This window comes from Poecilia mexicana, unplaced genomic scaffold (assembly GCF_051168715.1).
Source record: "Poecilia mexicana isolate PSO_F unplaced genomic scaffold, ASM5116871v1 scaffold_8, whole genome shotgun sequence".
In the NCBI taxonomy this organism is placed as follows: Eukaryota; Metazoa; Chordata; class Actinopteri; order Cyprinodontiformes; family Poeciliidae; genus Poecilia; species Poecilia mexicana.
In genome coordinates this window covers 27,849,511-27,870,814 of record NW_028263377.1, presented here as the reverse complement: position 1 = coordinate 27,870,814, position 21,304 = coordinate 27,849,511, and the positions used below count along the sequence as shown (strand labels likewise).

General features: G+C 43.4%; 2 protein-coding genes across 6 annotated transcripts; one reads left to right on the top strand and one right to left on the bottom strand.

The window, feature by feature from the left end:
• Positions 1–302: 302 nt before the first annotated feature.
• wipf2b (WAS/WASL interacting protein family, member 2b) lies at positions 303–9,765 on the bottom strand. Of its 5 annotated transcripts, none has more exons than XM_088007831.1 (9): positions 9,410–9,765; positions 8,763–8,842; positions 8,397–8,688; positions 5,658–5,768; positions 4,619–5,251; positions 3,829–3,888; positions 3,049–3,264; positions 2,805–2,906; positions 303–2,147 (listed from the first exon to the last, which is right to left on the bottom strand). In XM_088007831.1, exons 2-9 carry the CDS (start codon positions 8,823–8,825, stop codon positions 2,107–2,109), a joined length of 1,518 nt encoding a protein of 505 aa, XP_087863957.1. In that variant the 5' UTR covers positions 8,826–8,842; positions 9,410–9,765; the 3' UTR covers positions 303–2,106. The 5 variants fall into 5 exon arrangements, with proteins under 5 accessions (XP_087863957.1, XP_087863958.1, XP_014828902.2 ...); XM_088007832.1 differs by having other exon boundaries at positions 8,556–8,688; XM_014973416.2 differs by lacking the exon at positions 3,829–3,888.
• Positions 9,766–13,889: 4,124 nt separating this feature from the next.
• LOC106907617 (uncharacterized) lies at positions 13,890–16,785 on the top strand. The gene is made up of 9 exons (XM_014973419.2): positions 13,890–13,945; positions 14,130–14,223; positions 14,563–14,686; positions 15,111–15,268; positions 15,346–15,488; positions 15,560–15,737; positions 15,809–15,948; positions 16,040–16,202; positions 16,407–16,785. The coding sequence occupies exons 1-9, from the start codon at positions 13,929–13,931 to the stop codon at positions 16,470–16,472; spliced, it is 1,083 nt and encodes a 360-aa protein (XP_014828905.2). The 5' UTR covers positions 13,890–13,928; the 3' UTR covers positions 16,473–16,785.
• The last annotated feature ends 4,519 nt before the right edge of the window (positions 16,786–21,304 follow it).

The following is a 21,304-nucleotide window of genomic DNA, read 5'->3' as shown; positions in this document are numbered from 1 at the left end:
CTGAAGTTTGAGGCTGAAACGGGACAAAATGTGGAAAATTCATACGAGATATTTTGGACTTAAATTAAAATCTGGTTTAATTATGTTAAATTAAATATTAAATATCACCAAATGTAAATATTTTTAACCATTAATGCAGCTTTCATTGTTTATTGAGAGAAACTAAAACAAAAACTTCTGCATGTGTGCAAAGTAAATAATTATGTTCATAAATCTGTAGCCAGAAAAATGAATTTCACAACTTTAATTCGCCGGATTAATCAGAATCCTTTAACTGAGAGTCACATAGTCACACAGAGGGATCAGAAGCTGCTGGAGTTTATTCAGAGACCAGTTAGACCAGTTAGAGAGCATGCAGCTGGACTGGGACTGCTGCAGGACGACACCGTCCTCTGCAGCCAGGGGGCGACACCGAGTTTATTCTGACACAAAGCAAATCAGGAGATTTCTGACCCAGCATGGAAACCCGGAGAGCTGCTGGCTGGCGACCCGGAACCAGCGGAACCGGACAGGAGAACGTCCTGCATGCAGAAACATCAGGCGGTTCGGGAAGAACATGGCCGGACCAAAACACACAGGAGTTGCAATATTACAAATATATACAGAACCAGAACTGGAACCGCAGGAGAAAGACCAGTTCGAGGTGAAAAAATGAAAATCAGATCTAAACTTTTATTCCTGCTGAAACCAAAAATGATCATCATTTCAATATTTTTATTAGTAAAGTCAAAGATTTGCTCCTGGGCTCAGGTTCTGGTCAGAACCGGACCAAGGTCCGAATGACTCTTCGGCTTTACTCAGAACATTTCGTCTCATCGACATGATATCTGAACATCTTCAGACCTTTTCCATCATCTTATTCCAGAATTAATTTATATTAACTATTATTAATTTCTTCTAAAGGTTAGGAGATGCTGACTTCAGAACCAGAACCTTTTGGGCTCTCAGAATGACAGAAAAAACGTCCAGAATCTGAGAACCCTATCCCTACCATCACCCAGAGTCCAACTGGATCTAACCCGACCCAGTTTCTGTTCTGATCCATTTTCCAGTTTAACTTTGACAATTTTCCCAGGATGCTTCAGCTCAGACTGATAGTGGTTCTGACCCGGTAGAGCATCCAGAACCTTCTGGAACCAGCCAGGTTCTCATCCAGTCACAGGTCTGTCTCTGGAGGACTTCCTGGTTTCTGTCCAATCAGAGCACAGAGAGCAGAAAGACATGCCCACTCTGACCTCTGATTGGTCCTAGAAAAACTGGACCTGGAGGTTCTGAAACCTGCAGCAGAATCAGAGCCACGGGAACCCAGCAGGAGGTTCTGATGCTGCCGGGTCAGAAAGAATATTTTGATATGATTTAAAATTTTCTGTGACAAAAGGAGGGAATCACCATGGCAACCAGTGACATCACTTATCAGCTTCTTCTTAACCCTTCAGAACCAACAGACGGGTTCTGCAGAATTTCCTCAAAAATTTTCAAATTTTATTTTTTTTCTTTTCACATTTCAAGATCAGAACCGGCTGCAGAACCCGATCAGAACCAAATGGTTTTGTTGCCCATCACGCAGCTGCAGTGAATCATGGGAAGCAGGTCCGTTTGTCCTGGTTTGGTCCATGTTGGCACTTAAAGAGGCGACCTGTTTAGGAACCGGCCCGTTTGGATGCGCAGGTCGGCGACGATGATGATGGTGGTGAATATTTACAGGTTTTTAATCCTTCATGGAGTTTGATCTGAACCCAGTTCAGATCCAGAACCCGACCCGGATCATTGATTAGTGTTTCTGTCAGTGATGATTAAAGAATCGCTTAGTTTCCTGTCATTAATAACTTCATCTTCCTCCTCCAGAACCCTCCCGGATCCGTCAGAACCCGGACCCGGCCCGGTCGGCTAACAGAACCAGCAGCGGGCCTCCTACGGCCATCTGATCAAAACGAAAAGTGCAAACAGAAATCCAACATGTGGAGGAAGACACGCCGCTCCTCCTCTCTGGTTGGTAGATCTGTCGGACATCTCCTCAGCCAATCAGCTGCAAGTGAAGATGAGGTGGAGATGGACAAACAGGATGAAGAAGCAGGTGAGGGGGAGGAGAAGGGAGGAGCTGGAGGTTCACCTGCCGACAGGAGGAAGAGGCGGAGCTCCCCTCATCACTGAAACAGGAAGACCCAATCAGAAGACAGGATTCAACTTTAAACTGTTAGCTGTTCCCCTGCCCAGGAGGGCTAGCTACGCTAATGCTAAACCACAAATCATAAGCATTAGTTTCGCTAAAGAGCTAATCACAAAAATTAGTTTTGCTTATGCTAAACAGCTAAACAGTTACATTAGTACATTAGTAAACGGTCATCATAAACTTAAGCTTCTCTAAAGAGCTAATCCTAAAAATTAGTTTAGTTAATGTTAAAAAGCGAGTCATAAAATTACGGAAGCTCTGCTTTCGCTAAAGAGGTAATCATCAACATGAGTTAGGTTGTCAAAGCGCTAAGTATAAACATTTGTTCTGCTCACACTGAAGTGCTTATCATAAACATTACTTACTAAACACTAAATAAAGCATTAGTTCTGCTAATGCTAAAGTGCTAGTCATTAGCATTAGTTTTCCTAAAGAGTTAATCATAAAAATGACTTATCTAATGCTGAAGAGCTAAATGCAAACATTAGTTTGACTAATCAGAAAGGTCAGGCTTATAGAGTGAAAGCAACAGGTGATTAATGGAAGCTAAGACTAAAGCACTAAAACAAGTTCATTAGCAGCTTAGCGGGTAATGTGTGTGTTAGCGAGGAGGCAGAGTTAGCGAAGCTGCTACCTCGGCTAGCTCTGCTCGGGTAGATCTTGGTGAAGTGTCGGTACTCGTCCGGAGGCGGGAAGTCATCCAGAGGATGGAAGGAATACTTGGACTCGAAGTCGTCTGCAGGAGGAGAGACGAGTCACGTTTTAACTTGCTAACAAGTCATTTCTAACAACATGGAGGGTCAGAAACAGCCGAGTCTCTGAGAAACAGGAAAACACAAGAGGAGCCGTCACAACCAACCAATCAGGAAGAGACTCACCAACGAAGGAGCGAGGAATGGAAGAGGAGGAGGAGTGTCCGTTACGGAGGGGAGGGGGCGGCGGGGGAGGGGCAGCGGGGGTGCGGGAGGGAGGGGGAGGAGGCTTTCCTCTGGAGGGGGGGTCTGAGGAGAGGGAAGGGCTACCGTGCGTCCTGTAGGGCGGAGGAGGCGGGGCTTCTCTGCCGGCCGCCCTCGATGACGCTGGAGCCGCAGGAGCTGAGGAGAGATTGGTTCAGGAGATCAACGATGTCCTGTGATTGGCTAAGAGCAAAAAGTGGTGGATGATGATTAGGCCTGTCGCGATAAATCAATTAATCGCACGATAAATTAAACCTATAAACCTCATTTTAATTATCGGCTTTATCGTCTCTTCCTGCCTTTTTTTTTCTCTTGATGACACTGAATGAAAAAGGCTCAGATCCGGTGCTCTGCACTGACCCTCCCTTCCTCGCTTCCTTACTGTAATGTCCAGCTGCTACACAAGATGTCGGCCCATTTCCAAAACCTGAGACACATTAGCCAACAGAAATCCTAGGTATCGTTATACCTAGGCTAATGTGTCTCTGAGGTTCGATCGGGTTCACTGTGTGGTTTCCAGCCACATGGGCACAAAATAATGGCTACAAGTCCAGTTAACTAATTTTAATACCAGGCATTAATCAATGCTTTACTAGAATCTACCTGTGATGCATGTGGCTAGAGTCAGCGTAAAGTCCTGACTGAATGAAAATCATTATAACCTATTTATGTCACGTTAACGAAGAGCAGCTGAAAACTTACCGGGTTCATCAGCTGCGGTAGCAATTTGGCTCCAACTCCTCCTCTTGTCATTTCTATATTCTTTTCACAAAATGTTGAATAAACATTAATGTTGTTTCCACATATCATCTCCAATGTTGCTGGACTTTGGGTTGCCAGTGTCAGCTGTTTGGGATTCCCAGGAGGAGAATCCGAGCTTTCTGATTGGCTACCTGTCACATTCAGCGTTAAGCTCCCAGTCGGGGAAAACCCCTGATTTAGATCAGAGCGGCCACAACGATCTACCGTAACCCACAATACACTGCAGGAAGATTGGTTACGAAATCACCAGCGACAATCTGAGATCGGCCAACGTTCTAAGATTGTCGTAAGGGGAAAATAGGGGCAAAAAATCGTGTGGTATGAACTACTGCATTAGGTAGTCGGATGTGCCCGTCTTCTCTATTTAAATCTAGAGATTACTGAAGGGCAGTACAGTATACAGACTTCATAATCTTTTGGTCGAATGCAGTATTTATTTCCACTTTGGCTTTATGTTGTTTAGTTTTTATTCAAGTACGCTTTTTGTTAATGAAGACTGAGAATCCATTTTATTGTTGTTTTTGGTTGTTTAGTTTATCAGTTCCAGTGTTATGTGTTCTTTTGACAATAAAGTGTATCTATGGCAGGAAATCCCAGGCATTATTAGTCATTTCCATTAAATCAGTGTCAAAAGGTCTTGAAACAATATTATCGTTTATCGCAATAATTTTTTAGACAATCGCTCAGCAAAATTTGTTATCGTGACAGGCCTACTGATGATGTCACTCACCTGCTCCCCTGCTGGGCGGCTCTCTGACGGGGGGCGGCGGCCTGCTGGCGCCCTGCTGGGACGGTGTGGGCGACGCCGGTGGCGGTGGAGGGGCGGGGCCTCTGGTAGGGGTGTGGCCTCCCGGTGAGGGGGCGGGCCTCTTGTTGCTCAGAGAGTTGTGGCGCTGCGGCAGCTCGGGCGCCGCCTCGCCACCCCCTGCTGGGCCATTGATGCGATACGGCGGAGGGGGCGGGGCCAGAGTGGAGCTGGAAGGGGCGGAGTTTCCCCCAGAGGTGGGAGGGCGTCTGCTGTTGCTAGGAGACGGGGGAGGCTTGGTGGGGAGGGGTGGGGTGTTGCTGGGTGTTGGTGGGAGGGGTTTCTCTCTGTTGTACGATGAGGAGGGAGGGGAGGGGGCATTGCCACGGCGACCGAGGGGGGGAGGAGGAGGGGCGGAGGAGGAGTGCTTCATGCCGGCAGACGGGGAAGAGGGGGAGGCGGGGGAGGAGGAGAGGTTGGGGAGTGAAGGTCGCTGAGGTCGAGTCGTCTCCGTCGGCGACAACGCCTGAGGGGAGGGGCTGTCTGCATCGTCATGGCGATGGCTAGGAGGGCGAGGTGCTGCAGGACGGGTGGAGGGAGGTCGTCCCGATGATGAGTCTGAGCGAAAAACAGAGGATTGAATAAAGTGTTCACACCCTGGAGCAAGTCCACTGAACATTCAGTGGAAGGAAAATCTGTCACAAACTATGACTGTGTGGGGTGCATTAAACCCGTCAGATATAAAGCTTCACCCTGAACAAAACGTGGTAGTAGCAGCATCATGCTGCAGGACAGTAAAACCACCCATCCTGAACTCACAGCCACAGATATTATGGGATGGTTTAGACTGGCTTAGTTAAAGTCCAAACCTGAATTCAGCTGAGTCAGGAGTTAAACTTTGATGATCCATACTGACGAGCAGCTGGACTGACTCTGGAGTTAAAATTAGAAGCACGCCACACTTTTCAGCTGTTTAGTGACAAATGGTCTTCCTTCCACCGAGTGTTCCTCATCGGTTCCTGACCTCCTACTGGCTTCAGCTTGGGGACTCCGCCGGTGAACAGGCCTCCGATTGGAGGAGCAGAGCTCGACTTACTTCCTGCCACGCTGCCATTGGCTCCGCCTCCTCTGGGCTCTGGGGACCACAACCACGGACAGGTGAGAAAGGGCGGGGCCTGGTGTTGGCGCTGTGCTCTACCATGGGTTAGTGTGAGGCGGGATGCGGGTGGAGACGGTGAGGTGGGATGAGGTGGGATGAGGCGGTGGTGAGTGAGACGGTAAATTAAAGTGTTTACGCTCGCACGGCGCTCCGATGACATCATCGCCAGCACAAACAGTCAGAAACATGTTAAGAATCAGTGACATCACAGGTGATCAGAGAGCACAGGAAATCAAAATGCAACAACTGGTCATCAACTCTGAGCCCCTCCCACTCCTGCTCAGGCCCCACCCTCCACAGGGCTGCAAATTTCAAAATAAGAGCTTCAACATGAATCACTAACCGGAGGGATTTTTATAAGATGTTTGTAAGTGGGGAGGGATGAATGTTGATACACATAATTTACTGAAATCATGTGGAACTCGCCTAAGAAATATATATTTTTTAAAAAGTTCAAATAAAAAGATTATTTAAACCAGTGGTTCCCAAACTTTTTATTCTGGGGGGGGGGGGGCATCGACTTTTTTGCGGGCAAAATGAATGTACGTAGCTGAAAACAGACCAACACCAGTAGCCTACAAGGTGCTTGTTAAGCTTAAGGTTCTGTATTGATATTAGCTAGTCATCTTTTAGCTAACATTACCTGCATCCAGCAGCTTTACTCAACTCAGTCGGTTAGTTTGGAGGGAAAAACTGTGAAAAGTTCTTTGCGTTTTGCTGGTTTGCTGCCGTGATTCTAACACAAACCTACGTAGCTCCGCCCAGCAGCAGCAGGTCTCCTTCACAGGTGGAAACCCAGCGCGAGCGTCGTTGCGCTCATGTTGCGTTTAGAGGCGGCTCGGAAAAACAGGTTACAGCATGTTAACAACGGATTAAACAGTTTTAACTGCTGATAAAAGTGACAGAGGACAGATATAGGAAGTGTGGAAGCCTCTACTGTATCAAACTGACAGGAATAACAGAGAGTTGGCCATTCTAAGGTAAAAACCCAGCGCATACAGCTTCATGTTTTGTTTTTTTTTTCAACCAGACGGCTTCCCGCGCCCCCCCTGCAATGACACGGCGACCCCCCTAGGGGGCGCGCCCCACAGTTTGGGAACCTCTGACTTAAACTGACCATGACACAGGATTATCACCATATCTTCTTAAAGGACCGGTGTCATGTTTTCTAAACACAAAGCCCCATTTTATAGTACAATCCAGTAACTATATTACCTTCTGTTGGTATAAAAATGCTATACATACCAAATATAACTTAGAGAATTGGCGTTGTAATTTAAGGAACTGAAATTGTGTCTCTGCCTCTTTAAGAAAGCTCTTTCTGAAGCATTTTAGTGTTGCTCTGAGCAGTAGCTGCTGTAACAAGCTCAGACAGTTCCTCCAGGTTTTTGCTAATTGCTGCTGACTAGTCTGAAGGAGCCGAGCAGGGGAGGAGCTTCGACTCAAAGGCGGGGCTAGGTCCACCCAGGCGTTTTGCAGCTGAATGGTTGCCATGAGGATTTAAGGCTGTCTCAAAAATGCATGAAAGGCTCAAAGCAGGAAATAACATGAAAACATGATGGAAAGATTAAAAAAATGACTTTACATAAATCTTTTCCTTTTTAAAGTGATTTCTACAAGTCTGAGATTTCAGTGTTGGTGCTTTAGAAACGCCCCCAATAACACTGACTGAGCTTTTCCTGAAGCAGACTTTAAACTAACAGCAGCTGCAGGAAGCTGCAGCGTCTGGCTAAGCAGCCGCTCTGTCACCTGTCCACCTGCTCTACACACACACACACACACACACACACACACACACACACACACACACGGGCTCAAACTCAGCAGAGACAGGAAGAGCAGACACGTTGGTCGAAAACGGAGAGAAACAGGAATGGATCAGATGAGAAAAGAGACAAACAGGAAACATGGGACGACCGGGTGGGCGCTTCACGAGTCGCTGTGTGTTTGGAGAGAGGGAGAAGAGTGTGTGTGTGTGTGTGTGTGTGTGTGTGTGTGCGTGTGCGCGAGAGGCAATGAGGCGCCTCCCCTCCTGGAACCAGGGGCCTCAGAAGTCAATACAACAAAAATTCAGTCATAATATTTCAAGAATGAAGTAGTCATTTCTGACATGGAAAATAATTGAATAATACAATAATATTATATTACAATATTATAATTATTATAAAAATAATAATTTAAAATGGGAAATAATTAATATTTTAACACATCAGCATCCAAATATTATGAGCAGAACTTTGAAACGACTGAGTGTGTTGAGAAGAAAGAACTGGAAATCGCTTTAAAACATTTTTCTAGTAGTTCAAGACTTTATTCTGTTAATATTATGACTTTATTCATGTAATAATAAAAACATGTTTTAGTTCAGCCCTGAATTTCCATCGCAGTGCCGTGATTGACTGTCGAAGGGTAACTATGTTTTATTTTTACTGGGTCAACATTCAGCCTCAATTTCTGTTGCTGACTACCAGGAGGTCATGTGACCCTGAGGTCATGTGACCCTGAGGTCATGTGACCCTCGCCCTGTGGACGCTAGCGGCTGATTAGCCCTGAGCGCAGCCTCCTGCAGCCGGCCTAAAGCATGTCAGAACACAGAGGTCTTACTGTGGAGGGACGGAGAGGAGCTCGGTCCTCCAGCCTTCTTCTGGGCCTCCTCAGACAGCGCCCCCTGCTGCTTGGGCTGGCTCTGGCTTAGGTACTGGTATAAGCGAATGTATGGGTGCTCTGTGGGAGGTGTTTGGCTCTTTGGTGTTTGAGTCTTACTGTCGAGCAGAGGAGCGCTGCGGTCGTTCACCACCGCCACCTTCTTCAGCTTGGTGCCTTTGCAGATGTCCGACAGCAAGGCGCCGCGACCTTTGACCTCCTCCCTGTTCAGCTTTGGAGGGGTGGTGTTGGCCTGAGGGGGGAGATGCTGTCAGTGTTTTGATGATAGTTGCTGCTGTTCTGAGGCTGTTTGGAGTTTAACCTCACCTGGCTGAAGGTGGGGGGGGGAGGCGGCCCCCCTGGGGGAGGAGGAGGGGGCGGGATGGGCATCCTACTGCTGATAACACCTGGAAGACAACAACCAATCATCAGGAGAACCTTTCCTCCGCAAACCCAGCATGTAAATAAATAATCTGCGCTGGTTAATCCGGGATATGACTTCCTGATCCTCTGCTTATTAGATCCGTTTTATGAATGGGAGATTATAAATAAAGACTCGTTCAACACCGGAACCATGTGGAACCGGTTCCTGAAAACTGGAACCGGACCAGTCACCCCCCCAAATAGACGGACACAGATGCACATCGCATCTTCTTGTGGTCATTTTTTCCCTGGTCCTTCTGTTTTCCTTCAGCTGCAGTTAGCTCCATTAGCATGATGCTAACATAGGCCTGTTTCCTGATGTATTTTTTCTGTATGAAGCTAGGTTAGCATCGGCGATGAGCTCACGTTAAGCACTTTAAATTACTAAAACCTACTTATATCCGTACCAGAACCATCCAAACTTCGGTCCAAAGCCTCTCTGTGTTACTGATCATCACAGAGCACCGCTAGCTCCGCGGCTAGCTCCCCCTGCTAAAAGCTAACCGCAGCATCACCGTCACACCTGCACAGGTGAGATTGGCTGCTCCTACCTGAGAGCCTGAACGCCTCTCCACCGGTTAGCTCATCCTCCAGCTGTCGGTTAACAGGCCGAAGCTCGGTTCGGTTCGGTTCGGTCCGGTCCGGACGCTACTGAGAACACCTCTAGCTTGAGAGCTGCAGAGTCAACACGAGGTCACGTGATCTGAGTGTCTCGTTACTGAAGCTGGTTTTATATTTATTTGTTCTTTTTAACTACCTTAAAAAAATCATGCTATTGATTTTGTTTCCTGATGTATTTTTTCTAGATGTTTTTTATTTTTTATTTATTATTATTTGTCATTTTTAGTTTAATCAGATTTTTTAATCTGATCAATTTCATTTTTATTGCTGCAGCTGCTCTTGTTTCTTTCGGAATCTTTCGGAATCTAACAAGGACGAAAGAGACAAAGATTACTGTAAAAGCAGAACCTATGATAATTTAGCAGAACATAGAACAGAATTTATAGATATAGATAGATAGATAGATAGATAGATAGATAGATAGATAGATAGATAGATAGATAGATAGATAGATAGATAGATAGATAGATAGATAGATATTTTTTTAGTTCTACAGAGGTTTAGTAGAGATAAGAAATAAAAAGCTCCGAGAGTTTTTCAGTTCTTCAAATAAGTCATGTATCTTATGGAAAATGTTCTCCACATTAATGCAAGAAATTAGGATTTTAACCAATTACTGAAAGTTAACATAATTAAAACAAGAAATCTATTATTAAAAAGCAGAAATTAAAACTCTTAGGAACATATTTATGTGACGGGTATTAGGGATACAAATGAAATTCCTGCTAAAATATGTTTCATAATTGTCCTGTACGGTGGCCGACAGGTGCAAATGCGCAGCAAAAGAGAAAACATGCAAACAAAAGAAAAGACACACCCCCGAATTAGAAAACACCCCCGAATGAAATGCAGCAAACAAAAAGTGTTGAAAACGGAAGTGCTCCAGACCACTAGGGGGAGTCTAACAAAAAATAGCTGTGTCCGAATTCAGGCTCTGCATCCTTTCAAGGGACCTGAGAAACTGATCCTTCGAAGCATAGACATAATAAAAGAGTAGACCCCCCCCCCCCCCCACGATTGGCTGCTCCGGCGCAAATACGCTCTTGGAGCGGTCGTCCCTCCTGCTTTGCTCAACCAAAACAGCAGAAGATGCCTTCAGCACTGCGGAATATTGTTGATCGGATCGACGGACTACTGACGTGAGGGCTCGACAGACTTTTCGCAAGTAAGATGGACATATTACTGTGTATTTTTGTGATTAGAATATTACTATACTGTATTTATGTCCACTGGCGAAATACCAGCTAATGCTAGCTATAGTGCTTGGTGTTCAGCCCCCGCTCTGACAGCTAACCGAGATTCCGTAAATCTTAAAATGTTTCAGTCATTCTCCAACATTTAGATTATCTGATACAAGAGCCTACTATAGAAATGAAACAATATTATAAAAATCATAACATTCACCAGCAAAGTTTACACAGATGACAATGGCTATTATTTAATTATTTAACTCTGTCAACGTAAGATAACTCGAAAATGTCCCGTTTTTGTTTTGAAGGTTTCCTACGACGTGAGGAAGAAGGGAGAGACAGATTCACTGCACAGCACGGATGAATCTCGTATCGGATTTTGGACCCAATCTCAGCTGCTGAATCACTCTTAAACCAGAACTCGTAGGCTGGAAAACATTATATATATATATATATATATATATATATATATATATATATATATATATATATATATATATATATATATATATATATATATATATATATATATATATAATGTGTGTGTGTGTGTGCGTGCATAATCATGCATAGCCTAATGTATATTATTCAGTATTAATGATTATTTATTTATGTTTGTATACTTATATAAGTATGTATTGATAAGACGAGAGCGGTCCATTAGGCGTCTGTCCTTTTATTATGTCTATGTGAGAAACGGCCCGATCTACAGAAGACGGGTCCTTCGAAGGCCACGAATATGGACGACCAGAAGAGAGAAGCTGTAGCCTCCGGCTAGCTGCCTAGCCTCCATCTCGGCGTTATGTTGCTTAGCAACCGTGACAACGTGAAGCACAGAGCAGCGAAGGAAAAAAAACGGACTCAGTTGTTTTTTACTCTTTATTTCTGTATTATTCTTCACCTTTTGTAATAAAGGTTGTTCCAGAGTAAAAAGAAAATCTGTCTGATTCTAAAATGTTTAATACAAGGGATATTATTCATTTTCAAATACTCTCCAGATCTCAGGTAGTAAGACATTACAGTTAAATAAACTATGTTTGAAGGCTTAACTTTAATCAGTCAAACCCATTTGCTCAGGAATAAATTAAATACTTTATTAATATCTACATGGAGCGCCCGGCCAGCTGATAGCTTGCGAGTGAAGCTGGCTGTTAATGCAGCGGGAGAAGACATCTCCGAAAACGTCGGAGCAATATTGGAAGTAGGTGATTTATTAATGAACCGAGCAGATATTTCAGATCTATACATCTACATTCTCGCCTAAAAACATTGTAAAAAATAATTTTGTGTAATTTTAAGTGTAATACAGCAAAAATTATTTTGTCGCCATTGCTGCTTTTCTGAACACCCGCTTTAAAGGATGCAGAGCCTGAATGGGCTCTTTGCACCTCAGCTTCCGCGTTCGGGGTAAAGCGGCTCGATTGTTTTCGATCCAATACAAATATCATTTACAATAGGTGCTTGCAGTGCTTGGCCAAGGTTTGTACATCGATCCGAAGCCCCAACAAGTCAGCTGGAGAAAGGTTTTAAGATGTTCGCCTCGTTATACATTCACTGACACGAAGGTGAGTTTTACTTAAACTTTGTGGCTAACATTAACGTTAGCTTATGCTAGTAGGCAATATTCTCGGACATTGTTCTTGTAAAAATGTGCTATTTAAGTATCTAAACATTCTAACGGACAATGTATTTATCTTATTTTCAAGTATATTATGTGTGTTTATTGTCGTTAGTGTCAGAGACTAACGGGGAGGTTACAGTTCGGACTTTTTACTTCCGAAGCCTGACGGAGCTCAACAAGCCTCATAGCTTAACAGTAACGCAGCTCTGGTGTCAGAGATCTGGTTCAGCTGTTCAGGTTCAAAGTTGCTGCTTTTAGAAAAATATGACCGTGTTGCTTCATGTCTCCGTGTTATTTCGTTTTATTTGCATGTTTCTTGTTCAGAGCTCAGATAGGACGGTGTTTACAGCAGGATGTACAGGCGGATCAGTTGCTCGGCTGTCTGGCTCTGGTCTGCTCTCTCGTTCCCATAAACTCGCTTTTTCAGGCTGAATATAGAAGTGATTCCATGGAAATAACTCAGGGAAGCTCCTTTATTTACCATCCGTATCTCCGGTAGTTTTAGGCTGATCCGGAGTGAAGTGAAGGCTGCAAACTTTGCTGTGCGGCGTTAGCTGGTAGCGACAGATATTTACAAGCCACCATCTTCTTAATTCAGGATCGCTTGGAAATTAACGAAAACTTAAAAGCCCATTATATTAGGAAGACAATGTTAATAGTATTGTTTTTTTGCATCTGAAATACGACTTAGTCTTTTCTACCAGTCATGGTAACTCAAAGCGGAAAAAAGTGAGCCGCATTAGCTCCTGGAGATGTGACGTCAACGCCTTAGGCGCAAAGAGCCCATTCGGACACAGCTATTTTTTGTTAGACTCCCCCTAGTGGTCTGGAGCACTTCCGTTTTCAACACTTTTTGTTTGCTGCATTTGATTCGGGGGTGTTTTCTTTTTTGTTTGCTGCATTTGATTCGGGGGTGTTTTCTTTTTTGTTTGCTGCATTTGATTCGGGGGTGTTTTCTTTTTTGTTTGCTGCATTTCATTCGGGGGTGTGTCTTTTCTTTTGTTTGCATGTTTTCTCTTTTGCTGCGCATTTGCACCTGTCGGCCACCGTAGTCCTGTGATTGTTGTTTTTTTGCGCCCCCTACTGGTTGCCTATAAATTCGATGAGAAACCGATAATTCCACGCAGTCTGTTCAGCGCTCTGCTGTGGTAGATAAGTTGACCAGTAGGGAGAGTCATTGTGCCATTTGTGTTTGTTAACCACCAATTGCAGTAAATCGCCTAAAATCCAACTGACTGGCCTCCGCTGTGTACATGACGGGACGAGTAAGAGGAGCTGTCACATTTATACACACTTTATAAAGGAAGTAACAATCCAATCAGATTTATTATTAATGAAAATAAACGGAAAAGGTTAAAGAAAGAATTGAAAGGGTGTGAATATTAAAATAGACGAAGAAAGACAAACTTTACACAAAAAAATCTACTGGGAAACATCCCGCGAATGATGATCAATTTAGTAGTTAAGTTCTTTTAAAATAAGACTATTTATTGTTTATCTGCTGTTTTACCCTGCAGTCCAATAGGTGGCGGTAATAGACCTCCACGCTGGTTGCCCACCGCTTGAAAACACCAACAGAAGAAGAAGAAGAAGAAGAAGAAGAAGAAGAAGAAGAAGCGGGGCGATTTGAAAACAAAAATGGCGGAAGTTCGGAGGTAAGTTTTCTCTGAAAGATTCGAAAATCTTTCAGATTGTTGTTAAAAAGTTTAAATGTTAAGGAGTTTTAACTTCCTGACATACAAGTATGACCTGTAAAATGATTTTAAGCATTAAAAACTGCATTTTTATTCATCCCAGTCCGGTTTCGTCTGAAACTGACACTCTGTTTCTGTCTGTCAGAGTTCTGGAGCGCTGTGACCCGGTTCTGTTGGAGCCCTGCGGTGAACCCGAACCGGACTGCGCCGAGGCAGCAGGAACGGTTCTGTTCCTCACGGTCAGTACCTGGTCTCTGGTCCAATCATTCACGGAACACCCGAGGTCCGTGGTTCCAGAACCAAATGTCCTTAATCAGCATTATTAGAGTTGTGCTGTAAAATTATTCCGCCCGGAACAGAATAATTCAAACGTATCATTCAAGTCCAATAATATATTGATATTCAGAGGGAGATTGAGAGTTTGTTTGTGTTGCTCAATTTTGACCTTTTGTGTTAAAATCTCTAACCTTGTGAGGACTGATAAATCGAGTTTGTGTTAAAGCTGTTAATAAAATGAACGGAAGTCAATACAAAGCCCTCATATGTGTAGAAATACAAACGTGTGTGTGTGTGTGTAGGACAGTCGACGAGTCCAGAAGGTTCTGTGGCGTCAGCTGTTTGTTCTGGACTCCATGATGTCCTTACTGAAAGGCCTTGAATCTGCCCAGCAACTGATGACACTGCCCTGTCCCCCGCCACCTGGTACACACACACACACACACACACACACACACACAGACACAGAGGTAAATACACCTCTGTATTTAAAGCGGCAGCACCTCCTTTTTCATTGATTCCAACACATTGCAGTAAAACTTCAAAGATATCATCCAGGTAAGTGTGTGTGTGTGTTTGTTTGTAATACCTTGTGGGGACGATTTTCCTGACATATACTACGTTGTGGGGACCAATTGCTCCTTGTGGGGACCGGCGCCTGGTCCCCACAAGGGGAAACCCTGTTTAGGGGTCAGGGGTCAGAGTTAGGGCTAAGGTATGAATTGAGTTTTGGTTGGTTAGGGTTAGGAAAAGGGTAAAGGTCAGGTTTAGGCTGTAGAAATGAATGGAAGTCAATGGAAAGTCCCCACAAAGATAGCCAGACAAACGTGTGTGTGTGTGTGTGTGTCAGAGGGTGGGGCTCGCAGCAGGTGGAAGGCTCTGAAGGCGGAGACCAGGTCAGGGATGGAGGAGACGGAGTCGCTGCTCAGATCCCTGCAGGACCGAGTCCAACACATCCAACACAGGAGAGACAGAGTCACAGCGCTGCTGCAGCTGCTGCACATCAAGGTGGACACACACACAGAAACAGACACACCCCTGCTCTGCCCGATTGTTCTCATGCCCCGCCCCCATTACCCCGGCAGCGGCAGCATCAGGATCAGCTCGTTGTGTCACTGCTGAAGGCTCAGAATGCTTTGCAGTCATGTGACCGCCAGCTGGAGCAGCTGAGGGCGGAGTCAGAGGCAGCGCTCCATCAGCTGGTGTCATGGCGGCGCCTCAGAGACCGGTGAGTAGAATGGTCACATGACTGTTGAGGGGGGAGGCTCTGATTGGCCATTAACTCTTACTTCCTGTCAGGCTGCAGGAACACGCCACCGCAACACAGGCAGTGATGCAGATCCAGCTCATCTCTGTCGACCAATCAGAGCTGCTGCTGGAGATCAGGCCACGCCTCCTTTCCCAGCCAACAGCCAATGAGCTGCAGCCGCCGAGGCTGGCGGTCAGCTGGCACCATGACGACAGATTCACCCTGCAGGTAACGCTCAGACCTGTAAATGCTGCTGATGTCACTTCCTGTCGATGTGACCAGGTGACCTGTGTCTCCAGGTGGGGGAGGAGTTAGCCGGGCAGGTGGAGGGCTGCGGGTCCGGACGTCGCGACGTGCTGAGCTCCGCCCTGCTGGACGTCCTGCAGAGCTTCACGGGCCAGGCGGCGCTACTGGCCGAGATCCACAGCCTCAGGGCCAGGTGAGGCCACGCCCCCCCAGCTGAGGCCACACCCCCGTCCAGCCCAGGTGGTCCGGCTGTGTTGTATCTGATGTCCAGCGTTGTGTTGCAGCTTCGCCATCGACTGGCGCCCGGCGCAGCGCCTGCTGGTCTACCTGAAGTCGGCGGTGCTGGTTTGCCACCTGCAGGTGGAGGACGGCTACCCGGCAGCCGGGTCGGCCCGGCTCAGCTCGGTGCTGCGGGACGGACGGCCGGTGGACACGGAGGGACTGAAGGTACCGCAGCCTCTGATTGGCCGCTCTGTGAGCCAATAGGAGCGTCTCTGTGCCGTCCAATCAGAGTTTAGATGTCGAACCATTTAGTGAAAGTTTCAGCAGATTTGTCACCTGATTCCAGATTATTCTGAATTATTGATGAGGTTATTGGATAAACTGAGTCAGATTATTGATCTGATCGGTTTCTCTGTTTCTGTCTTCCAGCCTCATAAAGCTGAACTCTCTCTGACCGACTGGCTGGTTTTCCTCTGCAGCAGTCCGCTCATCTGAAGGAGGGACAAGCTGTCCTCCAGTCTGTCCTCCAGTCTGTCCTCCAGTCTGTCCTCCAGTCTGTCCTCCAGTCTGTCCTCCAGTCTGTCCCAGTCTGTCCTCCAGTCTGTCCTCCAGTCTGTCTCAGTCTGTCCTCCAGTCTGTCCTCCAGTCTGTCCTCCAGTCTGTCTCAGTCTGTCCTCCAGTCTGTCCTCCAGTCTGTCCTCCAGTCTCTCAGGTTTTTCTCCCTTTTCTCTTTGTGTTACTTTGATATAAAATAATAAAATAAGTTCTATAACCATAGTAACTGATTAAATTTCCACACATGAAAATATTCTCTCATGTTTCTGGTTCAAGTTTGTGGGGGAAAATAATTCATCTACATTTACTTATCTATTTAGATCCATATGTTATAAAAATACTTGATTACATTTATGAATCTATATATATAGTTAGACACATAGATATTCTGTATTGATTAATGTTTATGTATTTACACATATGTAATCTAGAAAAATAATTTTTAGAAAAATATTTAAAATATTTCTGTAAAATACACAAATTTTAAATGGTATATAAAATCAAAAATGCTTTGATCTGTAATTACATTCCAGATATCTAAAGCTACATTTTGACTATCCGTAATGGTGTAATGGGTAGTGTTAAACTGCCTAAGTTATTCAGATTTGTAGACTATTTATTGTACATTATTTAAAGTGAATTTTCTAAATTAAGGATGTTTCAGATTGTTCAATGATATTTGTCTGTTCTGATTACCGCTGTTGGTGGTTTTTATTTTGTTTTGTTTGCACTTTGTAAAGTTTTGAGTTTTTTGTTATGTACCTCATGGGCTGCCGTAGCTAATGAGGGAAGGTAGAAATCATTGCACCACCGAATGACTTGAACAAACTGTCAAAGATGTGCTTAGTACTATCAACACTTGGCGTTCCCCGCTGAAAGCAGCGAGCTACGTTTTATTTTGTTGTTTGTGTTGTAAGTTTATGTACATATTCTAATATTTGTATATCTGTTTAGTTTTCACGGTGACTATGGTGATCAAGGTGACTGAGGTGGATGTGGTGACTGATGGTCCGCATCAAAGAAAACAAACCTTGAACATCACCGTCGAGACCGAGCAAATTAATTCAAGTGCTGGGGATCTGCTACAATCTGCAAAGAATGTCCTGTTTATTCATTTCCGACTAACCGAATGCACTTAAAACAGCTTTGAAAAGCTAAAACTGCTTTTGTCAAACCATTTTCAACATGAAAGTGATGCATTTTCAAACATCTTTTTCGTTTTCTCTATTTTTCATTGTTTTATTAAACTTTCAAATTGCTACGTAAGTCAGGGACGTTTTGACTGGACAGAATATTAATTCAAGATAGTAATGTCATTCTGACTAGTCGGAATGTCAATTTAAGATTTCTTAAATAGAAAAGCTGAGTAATTCAAGATACCTCCAATTCATTTAGAGATATCTTGAAAGGAATTTTAACTAGTCTAAATTACAATTCAAGATATCTTTAATTTTGTCTAGTCATTATTTGCTTTTAAGATATCTATAATTTAGTTTTCACTAGTCAAAACTACATTTCTCTTATCCAAAAATACATTTAAGATATGTTGAATCATGGAGTCAGAGATATCTTTAATTAGAATTATGACTAGTCAAAACTAAAATCGAGATATCTTGAATTTACTTTGACTCGTCATAATTTAATTGTAGATATCTGAAATGTGTATTTCAGATACTCAGTAATTCATTGTAGATATCTTGAATTGAAGTCTCCATACAAGTCAATGGTAAATCTGACGTCATTTCGACTAGTCGGAATGAAATTAGAGATATCTTAAATCGCTAAAATGTCTAGTCATTAAACAATTTGAGATATCTGGAATGTAACGGCGGTAAAACCGAATTTATGTTAAAACGGCTTGTCATGATGTTCATGAATCACACGTGAACTGATGATGATGATGATGATGCAGATCAGGTGAGCACGTGCAGCCACGGAGTCAGGTGACCAGAAAAAATAAATTAACACTGCAGGTAAATACAATATGGCGGTCTGCCTCTCTGCTGACGGAAGGTTTGAAACTTTCCCCTTCCTGCTGATCTCGGTTAAACACCAGAACCGGAACCAGAACCTTTCAGTCCAGTTTAAACCCGAACTAAACAATTTGAAACTGCTGGGAAACCCCTAGATCAGTGGTTCTTAACCTGGGTTCGGTGAGTCGGTCTCAGGGGTTCGGCGGAGCCTCTGCCGCGGAGTTAAAGACACTGTGTAAAGTCGTGATGACGCCCCGCTTTGCCTTCACTTGCTGCAGAGGATCACGTTACATTGCTGAGCCAATCAGAGCTGCGGGGGAGCCCTATGGCAAGCCGTTTTAACATAAATTCGGTTTCGTCTGACTATCCGTAATTACATTCCAGATATCTAAAGATTCATTTTGACTATACAAAACTACATTTTGACTATCCGGAATATGGCAAGCCATTTTAACATAAATTCGGTTTTACCGCCCTTACATTCCAGATATCTCATTGTTTTATGACTAGACGTTTTAAGGATTTAAGATATCTCCAATTATATTTTGACTAGACAAAATAACTATTTGAGATATCTCTAATTATATTCTGACTAGTCGAAATGACGTCAGATTTACCATTGACTTGTATGGAGACTTCAATTCAAGATATCTCAAATGAATTACTGACTATCTGAAATACACATTTAAGATATCTACAATTAAATTATGACTAGTCATAATTCTAATTAAAGATATCTCGAATTACTCCATAATTCAAGATATCTTAAATGTATTTTTGGATAGGAGAAATGTAATTTTGACTAGTGAAAACTGAATTATAGATATCTTAAATTCAAATAATGACTAGTCAAAATTCCTTTTAAGATATCTCTAATTGAATATAGATATCTTGAATTACACAGCTTTTCTATTTAAGATATCTTAAATTGAGATTCCAACTAGTCAGAATGACATTATTGATATCTTGAATTAGTATTCTATCTAGTCAAAACGTCCCTGACTTATGTAGCAATTTGAAAGTTTAATAAAACAATGAAAAATAGAGAAAACAAAAAAAAAAGATGTTTGAAAATGCGCCACTTTCATGTTGAAAATGGTTTGACAATAGCAAGTTTAGCTTTTCCAGCCGTTTGTAAGTGCATTTGGCATTTACTGACAATTTTGTGCAGGAAATATAAAATTCTGCAGGCAACTGTTTGGACACCTCAAAGGTGCTTCCACTTCATTCTTAATTCAGATATCTAAAATTGTAATTTTGACTAGTCATAATTGTGTTGAAGATATCTTAAATCGTAATTACGGTTATGTGTCCCGTCAAATGACAGATCATGTGACGTCATTTGAGATATCTTGAAAGGAATTTTGACTAGTCAAAATATAATTTAAGATATCTTGAATTATTATTCTTACTAGTCAAAATGTAAATACAGATATCTTAAATTACCATTCCGGATAGTCAAAATGCATTTTTAGATATCTGGAATGTAATTACGGATAGTCAGAGGAAACCGAATTTATGTTAAAACGGCTTGCGATATCCGGAATGGTCTAATCTTATGATCTTATCATAATCTTGTGAAGTTGGTATATTTTTCCTCCAACAGGATACAGAGAAATCGCAACAAACCAGAAGTGGGACTAGAATTTATTTCAATGTCATTTGTGAATGTCAGCTTCTCATTTTCAACAGTGGAGCTTTAAAAGTTGAAAAAGGTTATTTTGGAGAGTTTTAACGGATCGAAAAGCCTCTTAGACTCAAAGCAAGATGCCAGAGCGCACAAAACTTAAAAAAAAAATTAATTTCACATAATTATTGTGGTATAAGCCATGTGTTTGTTACTTAATGAAACAGTCACAAATGAACGAGGTAGTTAGTCCAAGTTTGTCGTTTAATGAACGTTCATAAACTACAGCGGCTGTGATGCAGCCCAGCAAAGGTAAACAAAAGTAAAATAACAGCAATGACTCTAAACCTCTCCTGCCTTTTTACTGTATAATCAACCTGTTGCCGTGGCAACCGCCTGCGCCCCACAAACCCAGCAGAGATGAGCTAAAAACACAACGGATTCAGTCCGTTAAGATTTTAGGTTTTCAGGCTTCATATTTATTTCTCCTGAAAAAGCCTCTCCTCTCATGAACACAGCTGTGGCTGATTAGCCCATTTAAACTTATGCTCTGCTCATCAGGGTCTTTGAGTCCCTTTTTCCTTTTGTAATGGTACCGAAATGCACAGAAAGGCGCAACACCTTGTTTAAACAATAATTACTGAGATTATTAATTTTGTTGGGCCATTAATTTGAACACGTTTTGTTGATTTTATCCTTAATAAGATGTATTGGACGCGCTGGTCTCAACATCCTGGCGGCGTTCAGTTTGTCACCTAGTGCCGAGATCAACTCAAAACCTTCCGCGATCGTAATTGAGCACCTATTGATTAAATATGACTGTAGTTGGCAAACAAACATCAGCATTAGCTTACCGTGCAACGTCTGGGCAACCGGAGGATCCTGGACGGGACAGCAGCGGTGCATGTCTGAAAGATGGCCTCCGAAGCAGATCTAGGCTTGGCACTCTCACTCTCTCAGCTCGATGCTCCATAGAGCTGCCTCTGGATATTGTACTTCACTTACGATGTACAGTAAAATCTGCTCCTTATAGCTGGACCACAGCTGGTAGCTACGAAGGCGTCCCCAACCTTCAATCATAAGCCAACTTCAGCGGCCGCTTCGTCCAAACTATAAAATTCTCCGACGGTGAAGCTCTGAGTCCACGAGAGCCGCCAGCTGAAACACGTTCT